At 42.2% G+C, this 19,504-nt stretch overlaps 1 protein-coding gene across 1 annotated transcript in view; it reads left to right on the top strand.

Moving 5' to 3' along the window:
- Positions 1 to 17,220, top strand: part of DLK1 (delta like non-canonical Notch ligand 1) — a 136,560-nt gene extending 119,340 nt beyond the window's left edge. The window contains exon 6 of the mRNA XM_063947484.1: positions 16,213 to 17,220. Coding sequence (XP_063803554.1) covers positions 16,213 to 16,930 — 718 coding nt within the window. The 3' untranslated portion in view covers positions 16,931 to 17,220. The remainder of the gene's footprint in view (positions 1 to 16,212) is intronic.
- The last annotated feature ends 2,284 nt before the right edge of the window (positions 17,221 to 19,504 follow it).

The raw sequence follows: 19,504 nt of genomic DNA on the forward strand, positions 1-19,504 counted from the left end.
AGTCACAGGCAGAGTTATAGAATGAGGAGTCACAGGTAGAGGTATAGAATGAGGAGTCACAGGCAGAGGTATAGAATGAGGAGTCACAGGCAGAGGTATAGAATGAGGAGTCACAGGTAGAGGTATAGAATGAGGAGTCACAGGTAGAGGTATAGAATGAGGAGTCACACGTAGAGGTATAGAATGTGGAGTCACAGGTAGAGGTATAGAATGAGGAGTCACAGGTAGAGGTATAGAATGAGGAGTCACAGGTAGAGGTATAGTATGAGGAGTCACAGGCAGAGGTATAGAATGAGGAGTCACAGGCAGAGGTAAAGAATGAGGAGTCACCGGCAGAGGTATAGAATGAGGAGTCACAGGCAGAGGTATTGAATGAGGAGTCACAGGCAGAGGTATAGAATGAGGAGTCACAGGTAGAGGTATAGAATGATTAGTCACAGGTAGAGGTATAGAATGAGGAGTCACAGGCAGAGGTATTGAATGAGGAGTCACAGGTAGAGGTATAGAATGAGGAGTCACAGGTAGAGGTATAGAATGAGTAGTCACAGGTAGAGGTATAGAATGAGGAGTCACAGGCAGAGGTATAGAATGAGGAGTCACAGGTAGAGGTATAGAATGAGGAGTCACAGGCAGAGGTATAGAATGAGTCACAGGCAGAGGTATAGAATGAGGAGTCACAGGCAGAGGTATAGAATGAGGAGTCACAGGCAGAGGTATAGAATGAGGAGTCACAGGCAGAGGTATAGAATGAGGAGTCACAGGCAGAGGTATAGAATGAGGAGTCACAGGTAGAGGTATAGAATGAGGAGTCACAGGTAGAGGTGCACAATGGAGATACAATACAAGCTAGGACAAACACTGCAATCAAACAGGAAGGAACAGCAGTAATGCTAGAGCTTAATCAGGAGATTACTCTGACACCAGTATGGTTCACAAAGGGAATTTAAAAAGGCAAGGGTGATCAAGTTAAGCTGACATTATATGTCATCCAATCCAAAGTCTTAAAAAGATTGCTGTTCCAATTACAGCACAGACAATGCAGTACTCCAACTGCCTGGAGGAAACCACTGTGGCTGCTATGGATTAGAAGGAGCTGGCATCTGAAGCCCATAGACTCACCAATGCACTTCAGGACAGGAGGGAACTGATCAGGGCTGGCAACAGTACTCTTGGTGCCTGGTACATGAATATATCTGGGCCCCCCACCTCAATCCCCCCCTACACCCTCCCCCCCTTCCCCTTCACTGCTGTCACTACAATTCCATTTAGGGGAGCAGGAGAGAGAGAGAGTGAGGTGAGTGAGAGAGACAAAGAGGGAGCCAGAGAGAGGGGGAGTGAGGAAGTCAGGGGAAAATGAGAGAGAGGGTATCATGGATAAATATATGAGAGAGAAAGGGTGTCAGGATGAGAGAAGTGAGAATGAAAATGAGAGAGAGATGGTGTGTGTGTGAGAGAGAGAGAGAGAGAGAGAGAGAGAGAGAGATTTCATGGAAAAGAGTGAATGAGAGAAAGAGAGGGGAGAGCGATATTGTCAGGAAGAGAGAAAAAGAGAGAGTTTCAGGTATAGAGAGTGTCAGGGAGAGTCAGTGTCAGATAAAAAGAGAGGAGAAAGAAACAAACAAACAAACAGTGTCAGGGAAAGGGAGAGAGATAGTGTCAGGTAGAGAGACAGTGTCAGAGAGAAGGAGAGGGACAGAGAGTGTCAGGGAGAGAGAGAGAGAGAGTGATACAGACAGTGTCAGGGAGAGAGAGAATGTGTCAGGGAGAGAGAGAGTGAGTGAGAGAGAGAGAGAGAGAGAGAGAGAGAAAGACAGTGTCAGAGAGAGAGGGGTGGAGAGAGTGAAAGAGACACTGTCGGAAAGAGAGTGTCAGGGATAGAGAGAGACAGTTTCAGTGAGAGAGAGAAAGACAGTGTCCAGAGAGAAAGAGTGAGAGAGACAGTGTCATACACAATGTCAGGGAGAGAGAGAGAGAGAGAGAGAGAGACTGTCAGGGGGAGAGAGAGATTCTGTTAGGAAGAAAGAGAGGGATGGAGCAAGAGGAGAGTGAGTGTTGGGGAGAGAGAGTGTTAGGGAGAGAGGAGCAAGAACAGAGTTAGGGAGAGGGGGGTAGGGATAGAGAGGTAGAGGGAGTGAGTTGGAGAGACACTACCTGATTACACTGCGGTTATTACACTGTGATTATTACACTGCGGTTTGACCGGCAATGTTACAGAAAAAAATAGTATAGTGCACTGAGGTATAGCACAAGAAATATATATTTTGTTTAAATTATATTTCTAGCTTTTATTTATTTTTTACACTGGGGCAGAGCCCCAGGATAGACCAACAGAGCATCCCTTGATTGACAGAGCGGCCCCTTGATGGACACAGCAGCCTCTCGATGGATGGACAGAGCACCCCTGGACAGACACAGCAGCCCCTTGTTGAACACTGCCCCTTTATGGACTGACAGAGCACCTCTGGAGGACACAGCATCCTTTATGTACAACAAAGCACCCCTGGGGACAGACACAACACCCCTTTATGTACAACAATACACCCCTGGGGTCAGACCACCTACAGTTGGAGTACCACCTACAGTGTTACAATATGTGTACTATTATTTCCCTGAAGCCTGACTGGCAGTGCCACAGACAAATAATAGTTTAGTACACAGGGGTAGAGCACAAAAAAAAATATTTTTTTCTAAATTATATTTTTAACTTTTATTTTTTCCACACTGGTGCAGAGCCCCTGGATGGACTGACATGGCACCCCTGAATGGACACAGCAGCCCCTTTATGGATGGACAGAGCACTCCTGGAAATCCACATCAGGCAGGAACACCTGAGCCAGGCTCAGATCCCGCCTTGGATCATGAAGTTTGGGTGGGTCTGGTTCTCTGAGAACCAGACCTGCTCATCTATACAAAATACTGCAGATTGTTATGCCATAACTGGTTGAGCACTTCTGTAATATGTTTGCAACGGAGGTCCAGGTCTTTAGAGAATATGTTGATTTCTTTGAGGAAACCCACTACAGATTTCAGATGAAGGAGAGGAAAATAGAGAGCCTGTCAGTGCAAATTTGAAGGAAGAAAAATGCCAGAGGGGTGGGCGCTGGGTAAGTAACTACATTATTGGGTCCTGAGTGGGTGCTGGGTAAGTAACTACATTATTGGGTCCTGCATACACACTAACCACTATGTAACCACTATGTTACTGTGGGGCAGATTTATTAAGCTCGGTGAAGTGATAAAGTGGAAGGTGACAAAGAACCAGCCAATCAGATCCTTACTGCCACGTCACAGGCTGGGTTTGAAAAATGACAGTTAGGAGCTGACTGGTTGGTCCTTTATCACCTTCCACTTTATCACTTCACCGAGCTTAATAAATCTGCCCCTGTATACCTACTTTTCATTCTATACTATGTGTTTCAGGTTATGTGGGGCATGGCTGTTTGTCCTGGCTTCTGACTCCATTGTCGCTTCCTGATTCCCTTGCCGAACACAGTTTCGATCAGGCACATAAGGTCACTCAGTCAGTGATTGAAAGATGTTTTGGTGTGCTAAAACCTCTGTTTTGGTGTCTTGACAAATCAGCTGGCCTTTTCTTGTATAGACCCTTAAAGGTGACTAGAATTGTGTTCTGCTGCTGTTCTCTTTATAACATGTTTGTAACAACATCTCCCACATGACGATGAAGAAGATGGTCAGATGGTCAGCAAGCAGAGAAGTTAGTACCAACTAGTGACTGTTTGAGTACAGACTTAGGGAGGCAGGTAAGGCATTAATTGATAGACCAACATTTTAATGGTAAGTATATTTCCAACACTATTTTTTTTAAGTAGTGTAAATATATATTTATGGGATTGTGTTGACATTGTCACCAAAACATTTCAAATGATATGTGGAACGTACGTGGAACATATTTCCCTCTAGAATTGCTACGTATGTTTTTGAAATACATTACAATATCACAGTTTCCTATGGCTTTTGTTTACCGTACTTTTATTTTTTTTAAACAATTTGTGGTTCATATTGTTGGAATTTTGCCATACATAATATACAGGTTGAGTATGCCTTATCCAAAATGCTTGGGACCAGAGGTATTTTGGATATCGGATTTTTCCGTATTTTGGAATAATTGCATCCCATAATGAGATATCATGGTGATGGGACCTAAATCTAAGTACAGAATGCATTTATGTTACATATACACCTTATACACACAGCCTGAAGGTAATTTTAGCCAATATTTTTTATAACTTTGTGCATTAAACAAAGTGTGTCTACATTCACACAATTCATTAATGTTTCATATACACCTTATACACACAGCCTAAAGGTCATTTAATACAATATTTTTAATAACTTTGTGTATTGAACAAAGTTTGTGTACATTGAGCCATCAAAAAACAAAGGTTTCACTATCTCACTCTCACTCAAAAAAGTCCGTATTTCGGAATATTTGGATATGAGATACTCAACCTGTATAATGTTGTAACACTGTAAAATTCATCACATTTGTTGGGATCCCCTTCTCACCAAAACTATACATATAGTGCAGCATGTGTAATATATGTGGATGTACTTTTCATAATCAGGTAATCTAGTCAAACAACTTAACACAAATGACAATAGAATTATTGAAAAAACACATTTGTGATGTTTTGAATGTTTTATTATAAATTTGTATGTTTGTGCTTTTTGTTGGTTGTATCAACAAATAACAATATAGCTGGTAATGTGATGGGCCCGGCTCCCCATGTATTGTGTTTGTCTCCGCAGACAATCTAGATTATTTGCCTGCTGGTTGGCTCAGCTGGCCCAAAACGCCTGTTCTGGGGACTGTGGTTGTGTAGATTCTGGACTCATGGGGGCTGCTAGGAGTTTCCACAGGTGGAAGTATTGCAGTCAGATTCAGCACAAATGTGTCCTCCCTTTCAGATCCCACCCCTTGATCAGACTGGCTGGCATCAATAATGTTTTCCTCTGAAATGTGAGTACAGCTGAGTGTAAGTTTAATTTTGTAATGTTATCAAGTTGTTCCTATGTGTTTTTATCTAAACATAACTACAATTATCAAACCATCTTTAAATGTAAAATAGTGGTGTTGTTGTCAGCAAAGACATTTACTCAGTTAGTTTGCTTATATGTGTTTTGAATGTTTCTCCTAAACATGGATGTGTGGTACATTTAGTACCACGTTGTTAACCTTTGTTCAGCCTTTAGTAAATGTAGGCTTAAAGATGTATTTTAAAGTGAATTAGACAGAAGAGGGCTAGGGATATACACTCCAACATAAGTAAGTGGAATGTGTTTTTCTTTTTCATGTGTTCAATAAGTGACATACCCCTGTAATCAATACTAAATGTATTGTGCCTGCTTGCAAACCCAGTTACACAGGTTGGTATGTATGTTGTAAGGTATGTGTTTTTTTGTATGTGGCTAGGTGGCCCCTGACATCCAATGCGATCAGTTGTTTGGCATAAACTAATACCTTCTACCACACAATCTGGCATCTGTTTGTGGTCTAATATTAACATCACCGCTTTGTGAACAAGCAACTACCCTAAATTTGCCTTCTACGCTGTTTAAATTATGTTGAAGTATTTGTGTGAAAGTTTGGAACCTATATGCTTTTTTAAATGTTCCTCACCAGGCAGCTGTGGTGAATGTGGAGACGTCGGTGTGGGAATTTCCAGGAGCTGCATCAGTGGCCTGGCAGACACCTCAGAGATGCGTCTTTGTGGTGGAGATACGTGTGAGGATGGCCATCCAGTCAATTTAACAACCTTTAGTCCTTTGTCACTATTTAGCCAACTGCAAACACGCATTGAAAATTAACTTACTGTATACTTCATCATTCTCAACTTCAGCAGGTTTGGAGACAGGGGCAGAGGATTTTGGACAATGTAAATGGGTGTGAAGCATTTATTATTTTTGGGGGCAAATAAAACACAATATTATATCTAATGCATCATTGTTTGTATTCACACATTTGGACACATAAAGCAACCCTTAAACATGTCAGTATAACACTATTTTTTTAATTTAAATATTACTTAAAATATTTGCTATAATATTGTGAGTTTTTATTATTGTAAGTATTGTTTGAATAACTGATGGGTAGTGTACTTGTAATAATTTTGACTTCAATACATTAAATTAATTACTTAAAAAAATATCTGCTATATTTGAATTAATTTGTCACTACAATTCTATACTTTAAAAATGTATACTTTGGCAAACTGTTATGCAACAACATATAAAAACAGTTTCAGAACATACTATGCATGTTTAACCACAGTAAGGCTGCCAAACACAATCTGCACACTCACAAATGATGTTAACCTAGACTTTGCAGCATGACCCACCAAGATAAACCATGTAAATGATTTAGTAAGTGCATTAAACATACTGAAATGCTGACAAACACAACACAAGTTTATAGAAGTGTTGTAGGAATAATTGAACCAATGTTTTTATAAATTGTACCTTAATGGGTCTGAGTACATAGGTGAAGGTGTTCACTTTATCAGCAAAGTACAATTACTACATGATATATGCTACATATGTCTCCACATACATGTAAATCTTCTGAGCAGGTCCAGAGTAAGGAACTCATGGTCATGGACAATAAAATATTAAAGGGCCTATTGTAAGAAGTAGTGGAGGTAAGGCCAGTGCCATGTAGGCATGGTGGCAACATACACTATCAGCCCTAATGTCTTCATACAGGGAAAAAAAACAAAGAAAAACCAACAAGCCATGACAACACTAACAACACAAACTAAAATACTAACACACAATGTCAGGAAGAATCTCCAAAATGCTTTAAACACACATCTACACTAACACAAAGTAATTATTTAATCAAACACAAAATATTCAAAGCAAACTTATAACACAAAAACATGCTGTATTAGTATTCTGCACTACTTGACATTAAAACACAGTACAAAACATATGAATATATGTTGCATTTTGAAAACATTTTAAATAGTTTTGAAAACTACGAGTTTGCACTTGTCAGCCTTCCTTAGCCGATCTGAGTCCTGGATATAAGTTGCCCTCATTACCTCTGGGGATATGTGGCTACAAAAGAATGGCCACCTCCTGTCTGCCATGCTGACTTGGCCTGCTTGGCCATTTTGGCTTTTACTCTTTGCGTCTGTAAGGGGTATCTGTGTTAGTAAAGTGTGTCTATCAGTAAGTATGTATAATGATGTGCGAGTAATGACAGTAAGGGGTGCTTGTGTCAGTAAATGGTATATATTTTAAGGGGTATCCATGTCAGTGTGTTTGTGTCAGTAAGCAGTATCTATCACTAAGTGGTGTCTGTGTCAATAAGTGTCTGTCAGGAAGTGTGTGTGTCTGTCAGTAAGATGTGTCACTAAGTGTATCTGTGTCAGTGCATTTGTGTTAGCAAGTGGTATCTGTCAGTAATGGGTAACTGTGTCAGTAAGTGTTGTCTGTGTCAGAAAGCAGTATCTGTGTTAGAAAGTGGTATCTGTCAGTAAGGTGTCTGTAGGCAGGGCAGTAACTAGGTGTGGGGGCGGATGGTGCCTAGTACACAGCGCACTTGTGCTGTGGGCGCACCATCTGCATACACCCCTATTGGCCGCCACCAGCTGCAGCGCTTCCTGCTTCCTTTTTTTAACCGTAGCATTGCGCCCAGCTCCCTCTGCCAGACGCATTGCTGCTGATATACAATAGCCGTCAGCGCTGGGCAGCAGTCTCAGTCTCCGCTCCTCCCCCCTCCTCTTCCACACATGCAGCAGCCCAGTGTCCTTCCAGCATACAGGCTGGTCCAGGGACGCACCTCCTCCCAGCAGGGAGCCGCACAGGGGATGCCGGGAGGACAGGTTTGAACAGGGACATCCCCCGCCACTGCCGCCATGGCTGCCCACACTCCCAGGAAGAGGAAGCTCGGCTCCGCCATCACTGCTGCCGGGTGAGTGCACTGCTGCTACCATTACATAGGTACCTGTGTGCGTGTCTCTCCACCATGTGCTCAGGCTAGGCTCCCAGTACTGGTGCTTAGCTGCTGCTGCTCATGTAAATTAAGCCACAGCATCTCTAACCCTCTCCCACCTTTCTCTCCCTCTCCCACCCCTCTCTCTCTCTCTCTCTCTCTCTCGTGACTGACTCTAGCTGCCATAATGTGTGATAGGGGCTCTACCTGGAGTAGTTTGTAAAATGAAGCTCTACCTGGTATAATGTGTGTTAGTGGCGCTACTGTGTGGTGTAATTTGAAGCCCCCACCCCTTCTCCATGAAGTCATAACCCTATATTCTTGGCGCGCACTGGCCCTCCCATAAATATGGGTGGTGGTGGGGGGGGGGGTGCTGATGCGGTTTCTTGCACACAGCACTAAAATGTCTAGTTACGGCACTGGTTTGGGGCATATATATATGGCTGTCGATTGACACTCCCATGTATTGAACTCTATCAATCATGCTTGACTTTCAGAATTGGCTATAATTATCTGAATACGGCCACACTTGAAAAAATATGCCGCACTTGGAAAATATGAAACAGACTTCAAACCACCCATGTTTGGCAGAGATTGACAAATGCGGCTGCAACACACTGTTCAGAAATACGAATGACATCGACATTGGATAATTTTACTTTGTCAAACACGATAGTTTAGTAAATTACAGATTTAAATTTTCAAAATGTTGAAATATGAAATGGCCAATGTCAGCTGAGATTGATCGCTGCCAAAATCGGCAAAAACACGAATCTTAGTAAATTTACCTCAAAGTGTGGTACCAGTGAAAATAAAAGTGGTAGCTGTGCTTTAAGATGCTAAGAATACATTTGAAAGCCAAGTGTTACAAGTGAAATAAGAAAATGTATTCCTGTGTATATTGTGAGCAAATAATTATGGAACATAAAAATAAATATGCTAATAGAAAAGGCAGCTTGCCTGCTACGTATATTCATTCTCAAGCTAGAGAGTCAGAATTCGCAGACTGAAGTGGACAGACAGGAAATAAAGGAGTCAAGATGATATAAAGTTGTATAAACTTTCATGGGATAACTACTTGCAGAGAGATGAGAAAGAGAAGCAGTTGAAGATTATGAAGATTATATCAGCATAGAAAAATGTGACCATATGAATTGAAGACTGACATATTATTATGAGCAAATTCATGACTTAAGGTCCAATTCAGTCCTGATCGAAAAGCAAAATCTTTCTCTAATAGGCAAAACCATGTGCACCACGGCGGGGGGGCAGATTGGGGCAGATATAACGTGCAGAGAGAGTTAGATTCAGGTGAGAGTTGATTTGGTTCTATGCAATGTAGATACTGGCTGCTTTATTTTTACACTGCAATTTAGATTTGTTTGAACACACCCCACCCAAATCTAACTCTCTCTGCACATGTTATAGCTGACCCTTCTGCACTACACATTCGGGGTGATTTAGACCTGATCGTAGATGTGCCCTGCATGCCAGGCCCTGCCCCCCCTTGCACAAGTGTGAAAGCATCACATGGTGGTGATGCCTTTGCACCCACCAAGTAGCAACCTGCCTGTGCAGCCTTCATTCTGGGTCGCAACAGCTCTGTGTGACATCATGTAGCCGCCGTGGCCCACCCCCACAGCGGTCCGGACATGCCTTGTTGTCCAGACTGTGCCCCGCCATCGTGACCATCTCTGTCTGTCAATCACTAGCCAAAGGGCTTCAGACTGCGAACGCTGCCATTGCAGCGATCGGGTCTGAATTAGGCCCATGGTTTTGCCCATTTCAGAAAAAGATTGCTGTTGCAATTATTTTTTTGGCTGAGAAGCTCAGTGAATACTTTGGAGAAAGAGAAATATCTGCAGACTCATGCTCAGTAGGAAAAAGACCATAAGGGAAAAGACACAGAGGTTGTCCATCTTGAAGTTATCTTTCAGGAGAAAATACAGACACTCCAATTCAACTTCACAATGGACAGAGCAAATTCGGAGTGTCTGGCTGAAAAAAAATGTGTTTCTGGAGGAAAGTCTTCATAAAACAGCAGAACTAAGTGAATCTTTGTAGAATTAAATTAATCATGCACATGGTGTGGTTGAAATGTTGCAATGAGAGAATGAGAACCTTGAAAAATATTTTCGAAGTACATAGAAATTAATTTCAACATTTCCAAATGGAAATGAATTCCAGACAACCGGATTTTCAGTCTAAATTAAAATTTGCAGAATCTGAAATAACTTTACAAACATTGAGAAAGTGAATGGAGTGCTGTCTACCAACAAATGTCAATGTGGATAGTAACATTTCTTTAATATTAATCACAAAAAAATACATAAAATATAAAGGTGGGCATGTAATAGGGTGTGAGAATCAAGAAGTGAGATTTTGTGAGAGTTCTTCTGTTGTTTTTTTAAGTGGCAATCATTTACAGGTCAAAACCAGGTTGATTTTGGTGTGTATATGATTGCCACTTTTAAAAAAACAGTAGAACTTTCACAAAATCTCTCACTTCTTGATTTTTACACCCTATTACATTACACACAAAATTTACAAAAATGATAATATAAAATAATGAGGAAACGTGTCTTAATTATCAAATCTCAGTCCAATAGGAAACCTCATTGATGATTTCATTCAAAAGAATATAACGTTCAACTTCCAGCCACAAACAAGGAGTTAGTAGTTCAGCCAGAAGCAAGCAAAGTTAGTTTGGAAATAGAAATGTTATTTAAATATTGTTATAATAGCTGTCTTAAGTTCCATGCATTAATTAGGCAACAGAAATCCACAGCAGGTAAAATTGGTAATTGTAATACAATGGGCTATCCAAGCATAGTTCAGTGTAAAAACAGTCTCTGCACTTCCTCATGTGCTGATCAGGCACTGTGAGGTTACGTGAAATGCTATATGTCAGCCCTCCAGCCATTACCTTTTGCTGTGATAGATGTTGATATGTTGCTGATAGGCAGATTCTCCTTTACACTAGGCCAGTGGTTCCCAACCTTGGCCCTCAAGTACCCCCAACAGTTCATGTTTCAAATGTCACCTAGCAGTTAAACAGGCGTATTCATTACTTACTGACACATTTTGAAAGACCCACAGGTGGAGCAAATTTCACTTGCAGTCCTGTGAGGAGACCTGGAAAACATGAACTGTTGGGGGTACTTGAGGAGCGAGGTTAGGAAACACTGCACTAGGCAATGGCTTGTGTAATAAAGTATCCTTTATCTGGCTCACTGTCAGCCAGTCTTCGAGAACCTTTCCCACAGTGCAAGGAAACAAGAGATAGTGATCCATGTGCTGCTGATGTGGAGGAGATAAGGTCCTGCTGGCATGCTGGTAGGAAACCCTGATAATGGACACTTCCTCAATCATCATCCAGGGGCCATCACTTAACATCTTTCTCAGCTCTGGGCCATTTCGTCTGAGGAAACAGATAATTTATTATTTTAATAAATAATATCTGTCCTATTTGGAGAACTAACTTTGCTTGCTTCTAGCTGATCTACTAACCCCTTGTTTGTGGCTGGAAGATGAACATTATATTTTTCTTTTGAATTAAAGCCTCAATGAGGTTCACGAGTAGACTGAGATCTGATAAGATAAAATTCCTTATTATTTTATGTTATCATTTTTGTACATTTTATGTTTTATGCATTTGATATAATTATTATTAAAGAATTGTAACTATCCATATTGACATTTGTTGGTAGACAGCACTCTATTAATGTTTTTATAATTAATTTCTAAATTTAAAAGGTCAGCTCCTTTTCTGCAGTAGTGGGTGTCAACAACAGGTGACAATTATGGTGATGTGAGTGATGGTTTAGCACCCTTCAAGAGTTTTTGTTTTCCTTTGTTTTTGTCAAAAGTTGAGACATGTTTGATAGAGATACGGAGAGCAATCTTTGGCAAACTGAGAACAAGTTGGAAAGTGCCATGGGAAAAGCTACCCAGCTGGAAGAGAAGCTCTCTGCAACTAATGAAAAATGCCACTTGCAAGTGGAAAAAGCAAAAAAGAGAAGAAGTTGAACTACACCCTGGAATTTAATTCTGTATCTAAAATGGCATCCAATGTCTTCACTGAACCTGAAAAGAAACACAAATACACATGCAGCAGTTACTACAGGCTGATCATGGAAAGGCTAACACGAATAGTGATATGCTACAGATACAAAAAGACTTGTATATTGAACAGCAGGCAAACAGTGAATTGCTTGAACAAAGTAAGATGTTCCAGAAGGATAATAGCTGTCAGCAGCAATTGGACAATTGAGATATCATGAAATCTCCCTGTGTGCAAGTCAGTGGTGGGCTGGGCTGAGTGCAGGGTGACAGATGCCCCCAAGCCAGTCCCATTTTCAGTAACGTGGGCTGGCCACTGGCACCAGCTGCATCACTGCACATCTGCTCTACTTCTGGCAGAGGCAGCAGTGCCTGGACCTAGCTAGCGAGTATAGTGCACATGCGTGGACCCACCCCCTGCCTCAGCATTCTTCGGCTCTGTATATATAATCTCTGACTCCACACTGCCTCCTTTTCCCATGCTCCACTCTACCTCTAAATCCTGGAAGCCCACTTCCTTCTGTTCCCACCTACTGCTCATATATCCAGGTCGTGTCCACTTACAAAACCCGGCACACCACCTCCTTCTCTGTCCTGTCCCAGCATACTACTCCTATCTCCTACACCCCTTCCTCTAATCTCTAACTCCCAGTCCTCAGGTGCCCACTCCTCTAATCTCCAACTCCCAGTCTCTGCCCCCCCCCCCTCCTCTCCTCCTCCTGTGTCCCTGGCTCCCCCCTTTAACACACACAAGGACCCATAAGGAACTGCATCCTGAGCACAGCCTCTTGCAGTCAGCCCACACAGAAGTATAAGATCAGAATAGTGTACAGGGTTAGGGTTAGTAGGGACCAAAGGTATCAAAGTGGGAAATCTCACCTAAAAGACTGTGTTGCAAAAGTGAAGTAGATACCTTGCAGTTACATTCAGTTTCCCATTATGTCTGGAGTAGTGACTTCTTCCCAAAGGGTGATAGTTCCTCATTATAAAACTGTATCTAAAGTTGGTGAAGTGAAGCTGACAAATGCAAATGGAGATAGTCTGTCCTGTGAGGTAAAGTACAAGATATACAGAAACCTATAGAGATATCAATGGCTTCCCAGGAAGAAACTCTGTTGTCACCATGTGATCAGAGTGTTGTGAAAATGTAACCAGGTCACACAATTTTGCAGTGGAAAGCTGAACATTACAGACAATTAGTATTGTCAGACTGGAGAAGAGTAATATTCCTTTATGTGGAACAGTGTCTCTGTACAACCACTTTGAAACTTGCAATGCAGCGGAATGTGTCTGTGAGGAAGTGAATTTGCCTCACACTACAAAGCTTGAAGCAAGTAGACCAACTACACAGAATCTGTAATTAAAGTTCTCTGTGGAGATTGAATCTCAGTCTATGCTGATGGAACATGTTGAAGTTGTTTCTAATATTTTCAGTGACCAACCAGATGCTCAAGAAGATCCAAGAGAAATGGCAGATAGCTGTCTAAATCATGAGATGAAGGATCAATATGTTAAACATTCAAGCATGTTATGTAGACAGGAGAATCCAGAATCTGAGAGTGGAAGTGCCAGTATGTCTTCTGATATAAAGCCAAGGTCTGAAGGTTATGATGCAAGTGATACTCAGGATGATAGCGGCTCTTTGAAAGAAGATGAGTTGCCAGTAAAGTATGAAATTGTAAAGCGCAATGGAATTTTCTGCGCTATATAAGAAACTATTAATAAATAAATAAGTATGCCCATAGGCAATAGCATATTTCAAGGCTGAAGTTTAGAGATTTCTCAAGCAGGAGTTGTGCAATGGATGTACCTGTGAGAGGTTTAAACAAGAGAAACCATTACTCTGTTAAGAAGAAACTAAGGAAAAGCCAATCTAAGTTTGTGGAGACTTTAATGGAAGGGTCTTGCTCAGTTGATTGATGGGTCAAAAATGAAGAGATATAAGAAAGTCTCATCCTCCTGGGGAAGTTCACAGTCTCTTATGTTGCTTCTGTACTCACTGTCATGATTCTCAGATGGATAAATTGACTTTTCACTGGACTTGAAATTACCTAGACACATTTCAGAGGCACAGGGTCTAACATGCCAGTAGTTTCTGCCAGGGACCTCTGCAAGGAGATTTGGTCGTTGCTGCACACTGCACACAGGTCAAGGCCCTCTGACTGTGTTTCCAAGTGTGGGTGTTGGTATATACTGGAGACCAGACTGAACTGGATAGCGGACTGGGACCAGATGACAGACTGGCTGTTGGTCTAGAAACAACTACTCAAAATACCAGACTGGGACTAAAATGGGCAGAATCCAGGCTGGGACCAGAATAGGCAGAATCTGGGCTGGATTGGAATGGGGATAACTGGAATAACAGGATGCGGGGTATTTCTGGTTTCAGTGGTGCTATGGAGCAAGGTAGCTGGATTTGGAATGGATATGTGGCCTCAGGATACTTGAGAATGAGTCTGTGTCAGGTGCTTGATCAGTGGAAGGAGTTTGAGGAAATGTACACTCAATAATATATACTTACTTGCAATGTAGAGACATAAGGTTAACTGTGTGCAGTCTGCACAGGAAAAGATGATAGTGTCCTTAGAATGAGTACTCCGTAAAAGTCTGGAACTTGTATATGAAGCAGATGAATGGGTTGCTTGCAGGACAATCAGAAGGTAAATGCATGCCAGGGTATTAGGAATACGGCAGGTAAAATGAAGAGTGCACTAATCCAGCAACTGGTAATAGGTCTGAGATGAACTCTGTGCAATTTGGAAATAGCAGGCAAGATACTCAGGTAAAACTCACAGTTGGATGATTATTCATTAAGGAGTCACAGCAAACTAAGTAGCAGACATTTGTACTACAGTAGGCGGAACATTACTGCAGACTGGAAACTTGAATGCACTGGCAGTCCAGAAATCAGCCCTCTTAAGTCTGCTCAGAGCAAAGAGGCCAGTGACAGATATGCTGTAGCCTGAATTAAATAAAGTTATCTGATTAGTGCCCAAGGAACTTAGGAGAAGTCTGTGGTTTGGAAAGCGTTGCAAGCAGGGAACTAAGAACTGTTGTCTTTCTACTAACTGAAGCCATGAATAGCAATATGGCTTGCTGCAAACGGCAGCCTGGGAGTCAGGATGTGACTTATTGCTCTGAGAGTCAGCTGATGAACAGACAAGGGTTACATAGTCATTGCAGTTCACAGATTGCTAAAGTCAGCTAAGGCAAGGGGCACTCTGACTGAAAGAGACGTGGTCAATTGATGAAAACCAACATGGCAACGTCCATGCATCAGCTCCACAACATAAGTGCAACAGGAAAACCTGCCCTGCCAGACAAACAGAAAAGGTAAGTGACACAATGAAATTATAGAGTGTGACATCTCCTTGAAAGTGTTAAAGATGAAGAGTATCACTTCTTGACATCTGATGTGGGGAAAGTTTATGACATTCTTAAATACATCTAAAAACATACGGATGCGGTTATAGAGTCTGTGAAGCCAGAGGTCCAAAGATAAGTTTGGAAATGGAAGATGGAACACAAAAGGCTTTATCTGGATGTGATTAATAAATATTCCTTTTTATGCCCCTTATGGACACTGAGCATTAGACAGAAGGGCTGCTGGGTCTAACAATCAATACTCACTCTATATACTGCATTTACTTGTAGCGACGAAGCATATGTTCCTTGGAGCTCTATAGCTGTTAGGGCTACTAGGGCAGGTAGCACAGAGACTCTATAGGGGCACATGTTTTGAAAACGTGACCAGTGAATCTTTCATCTCTGTATATACACTTGTGTGCTTCAGATCTGTTATTGGATATGCATTAGTGCATCCAATTGAATATATTGAGAAATCATTTTTTCTCAATATATTCCATTTGATGCACTAATCCATATCCAATAACAGATCTGAAGCACACAAGTGTATATACAGAGATGAAAGATTCACTGGTTCAGGTGATATTTTCACACTGTGAACTCAAGAGAGGGACACATAAAGGAAGTTTGACTGTGATATTGCTGCATGACAGAGCTCACCAATGTGCTCTTTTTAATAACACGAGAGTCATTGCACACCTTTGTGCAACACATACCAATTTTACCAGTTTCTTTCCGTCCACACATGTTGTAAGGGTAATTGCAGGATTCATTTATTTTATTCATGTGACTGAGGTCAATTTTAATTTTGTATTTTACTATAGGTCTCCTTGTCAGAATGGAGGGACTTGTGTAGATGAGAATGGCTTTGCTACCCGTGCCTCTTGCCAATGCCCTGCTGGCTATGTGGGTAATTACTGTGAAGCAAATGAAGATGACTGCAACCGCAACCCTTGTGCGAATGGTGGAACGTGCTTTACTGATGGCCCAGGCTTTCATTGTCAATGTCCATTTGGGTTCAGTGGACAGATTTGCACCAATATCCGCCCAACAATCTGTAGTAGTAGTCCCTGTGTCAATGGTGGCACATGTTACGAGAAGCTGGGTGGATTTCACTGCACATGTCTTCCTGAATACACAGGGTCTACCTGTGCTTTTGTTTTTAAAAATAGTGACCATGAGGATGTCCACGGCTATTATTTTCAATCATACCACAAGCCTGTCCAACACCAAGGTCACAAAGTCCTGAAGATCACAATGAAGGAGACCATTCACACCATGGACCCTTTTCTCAGTAGAAGCCAGATCATCTGCTTTATTGTCCTGGGTCTACTTACATGCCTCATCGTCCTTATCACCACTGGATTTGTCTTTTTCTCCAAATGGGAGATGTGGCTAGCTAATGCAAAATACAGCCACTTGATTCGGAAGAAAAAAGATTTCTATATCAAATCCAAAAGGGCAAGGGGTAATGGTGTAAAAATAATTTTCCCAGAAGGAATACAAATTGCAAACTCTAGCCAGAGTTATACTGATATTTAAGCCTGAGCATGAAATGGGATCTGAAATGTGGAACCTCGCTGCTTTGTCCAATGTTCCCTCTCTGCAACAGCCTCTATTTTGGCACAAAAAGGTTCAAAGTTGACTGGCAACTTCTGTACTGTCAGGAGAATGTGTACTATTCCAAATACACCTCACAGGGAATCTACATTTATGCCTCTTGTATCAGCAAAATGATTTATTACTCATGATAGAATAGAAATGAGTGCACAGTGCTTTTATAAATATACATTTCTGCAGCGGGGTACACTGGTATTCCACAGGAAATAACATCGGTGTGTAGAGTTGGATCTTGATCCGAGACACCAACAGGCTAAAGCTTTGACTGTTCCCAGGATGCACTGCACCGCCTCCTCTATAGTCCCGTCTCCAGGCACTGGAGCTCAGTTTGTGAGTTGGTGCTAATAGGTGGGGCTGCGATAGGCAGCCCTAATAACAGCTTTTTAAGAAGAAAGAAGACTTCAAGGGCCGCAGTACAGGCATGTCAGACTGACATTCTGTGCTGCAGCTCCATCAGGTACTTGCAGCGGAGGCACTCCAGTCATCATGCACTCATGCACACATCACCGCTGCTGCTCTCCTGGATTTCCTGGCCGCACTTCAGGGAGGAGGTAAGAGGGTCCCCCAGGTGGGACCCGCCAAAATCGCGATCCGATTGCGGTCCCAGGATAGGGACCGCGCCACTGGCGTGGACACTGTGGTTGTGCAGGGTCCCCACTATATCCACCAGGGCAGGGAGCACAGGTCGGATTTGCAGAAATCCATTTATTATAGGCTCCATAGTACCCGGTGGTGAAGTCCAGCAGATGGGATAAGGACCTGTAGCCCCTCCCCAGCTCCAGGCGCCACCTATAGCAGGTGTTCCCACCATGGAGCTGCATCTCTCTGTCTCCCTCACTCCCTGTCAACATTTGGGCGCCATTACACACAGCTGCGCTGATCCTGGGACTGCTGGGCACTGTCTCCTCTGTAAAGCCGCCTGTCTCATCAGCGCTGTGCATTTACAAGACACTTAAGTATTCTACATGTCGTTTAAACAGCGTTATTTAAGAACAAGTGCACTACTATATGAATATTTAGTACAAGTATTCTGTGACATACATCCAGTGTTTACTGTGCATTGTTATATCTGTATACATACATATCTCTATGTAGCATTACTAGTCCAGTGCAGTCTTATTGTTTATATGTAATAATTTCTGCATTGTACATGTGACTGTGTGCCTACAGCTGCTGTGTGGATTCTATTCTGTGTATCACACATATTGCTATCACTATATTCTGTACCATAGGGAACTAAGTGCGTCAGGGTCTCACATACCATATAGTGTTCCACAGGATATACTGTTTTGTATTTTTCACTGTGTGTTTCAGTCACCTAATACCACTTAAATCCTCTGTTTGTGCTCTGCAATTGCAGTCACATTTCTTAGGGGTTTTTGACAGGTATTGTGTTTGTCTGGCCATATTGTACTGATACGCCCTAAGGCTACATTCCCAATAATGTCTGCTGCATAGGGCGGGAAATCCGCAGACACTCCTGCATCATGCAGTGCTGGCGACACGGATTTACCTGAGGAAATGGTTTCTACTGATAGTCCAGGTACTGGGTGTTCTACAACCTCCAGTCAGGCTGCAGCACCAGTGGCAGATCCACCTTGGGCTGCATTTTTAAATATGCTGACTACGCTTGTATCAAGACTTACGCCCCCTGTGGGACCTCCTGTGCCATTACAGCCACATATTGTCCCTGTAGTTAAGCCACCATGGGCGGATACTCTGTCAACCCAGTTACAACAATTAAATCAGTCCTTGGTTAAACAAAAACCTAACCCTCGCCCGCCTAGGACCAAAGGGTCATCTAAGCGAGCCATTACTTCCTCACAATCCACTACTATTTCGGATGATTCTTCCGATTCGGATGGGAAATATACTGATCCATCAGATGCTGATACCGCTACTTCTGATGAAGAATCTACAACACAGGTTAATGTTCCTGACCTAGTGGAGGCTATCAAGCTGATTCTTCAGATTGATGATGAGATTGACCCTCCTGATACGTCTAAGAAACCTGATAAGTTCAAACGTCAGAAGGTTACTAAATTAGCCTTACCACATTCTGACCATTTAATTGACATACGTCAGGAATCCTGGTCTTCTCCAGGAAATAAATTTTACCTGTCTAAAAAGATGCTAGCTCGTTATCCTATCTCTGTGGAGTTGAGTAACAAGTGGGAAACCCCACCACCATTGGACTCACATGTAGCCCATATTGTGGTGTCTTCTACTCTGCCTTTCACCACCATCCCCTCTGTGAAGGAACCAATGGATAAGCGTGGTTGCTTGAAGTTTATATACACTCTTACAGGTGCTGTACATAGACCCACTATGGCAGCCTCTTGGGCTGCAAAAGGCATTGAAGCATGGGTTCAAGCAATCTGAATTTTTCTGACACTGCCAGACAATATCTGACCTATATTAACATGGCCTCCCACTATATTCAGGAAGCAGCCGTTATGGCGGCCAAGGCATCTACTGCATCTATCCTGGCTCGCC

This window comes from Pseudophryne corroboree, chromosome 12, assembly GCF_028390025.1.
Source record: "Pseudophryne corroboree isolate aPseCor3 chromosome 12, aPseCor3.hap2, whole genome shotgun sequence".
Taxonomy (NCBI): Eukaryota; Metazoa; Chordata; class Amphibia; order Anura; family Myobatrachidae; genus Pseudophryne; species Pseudophryne corroboree.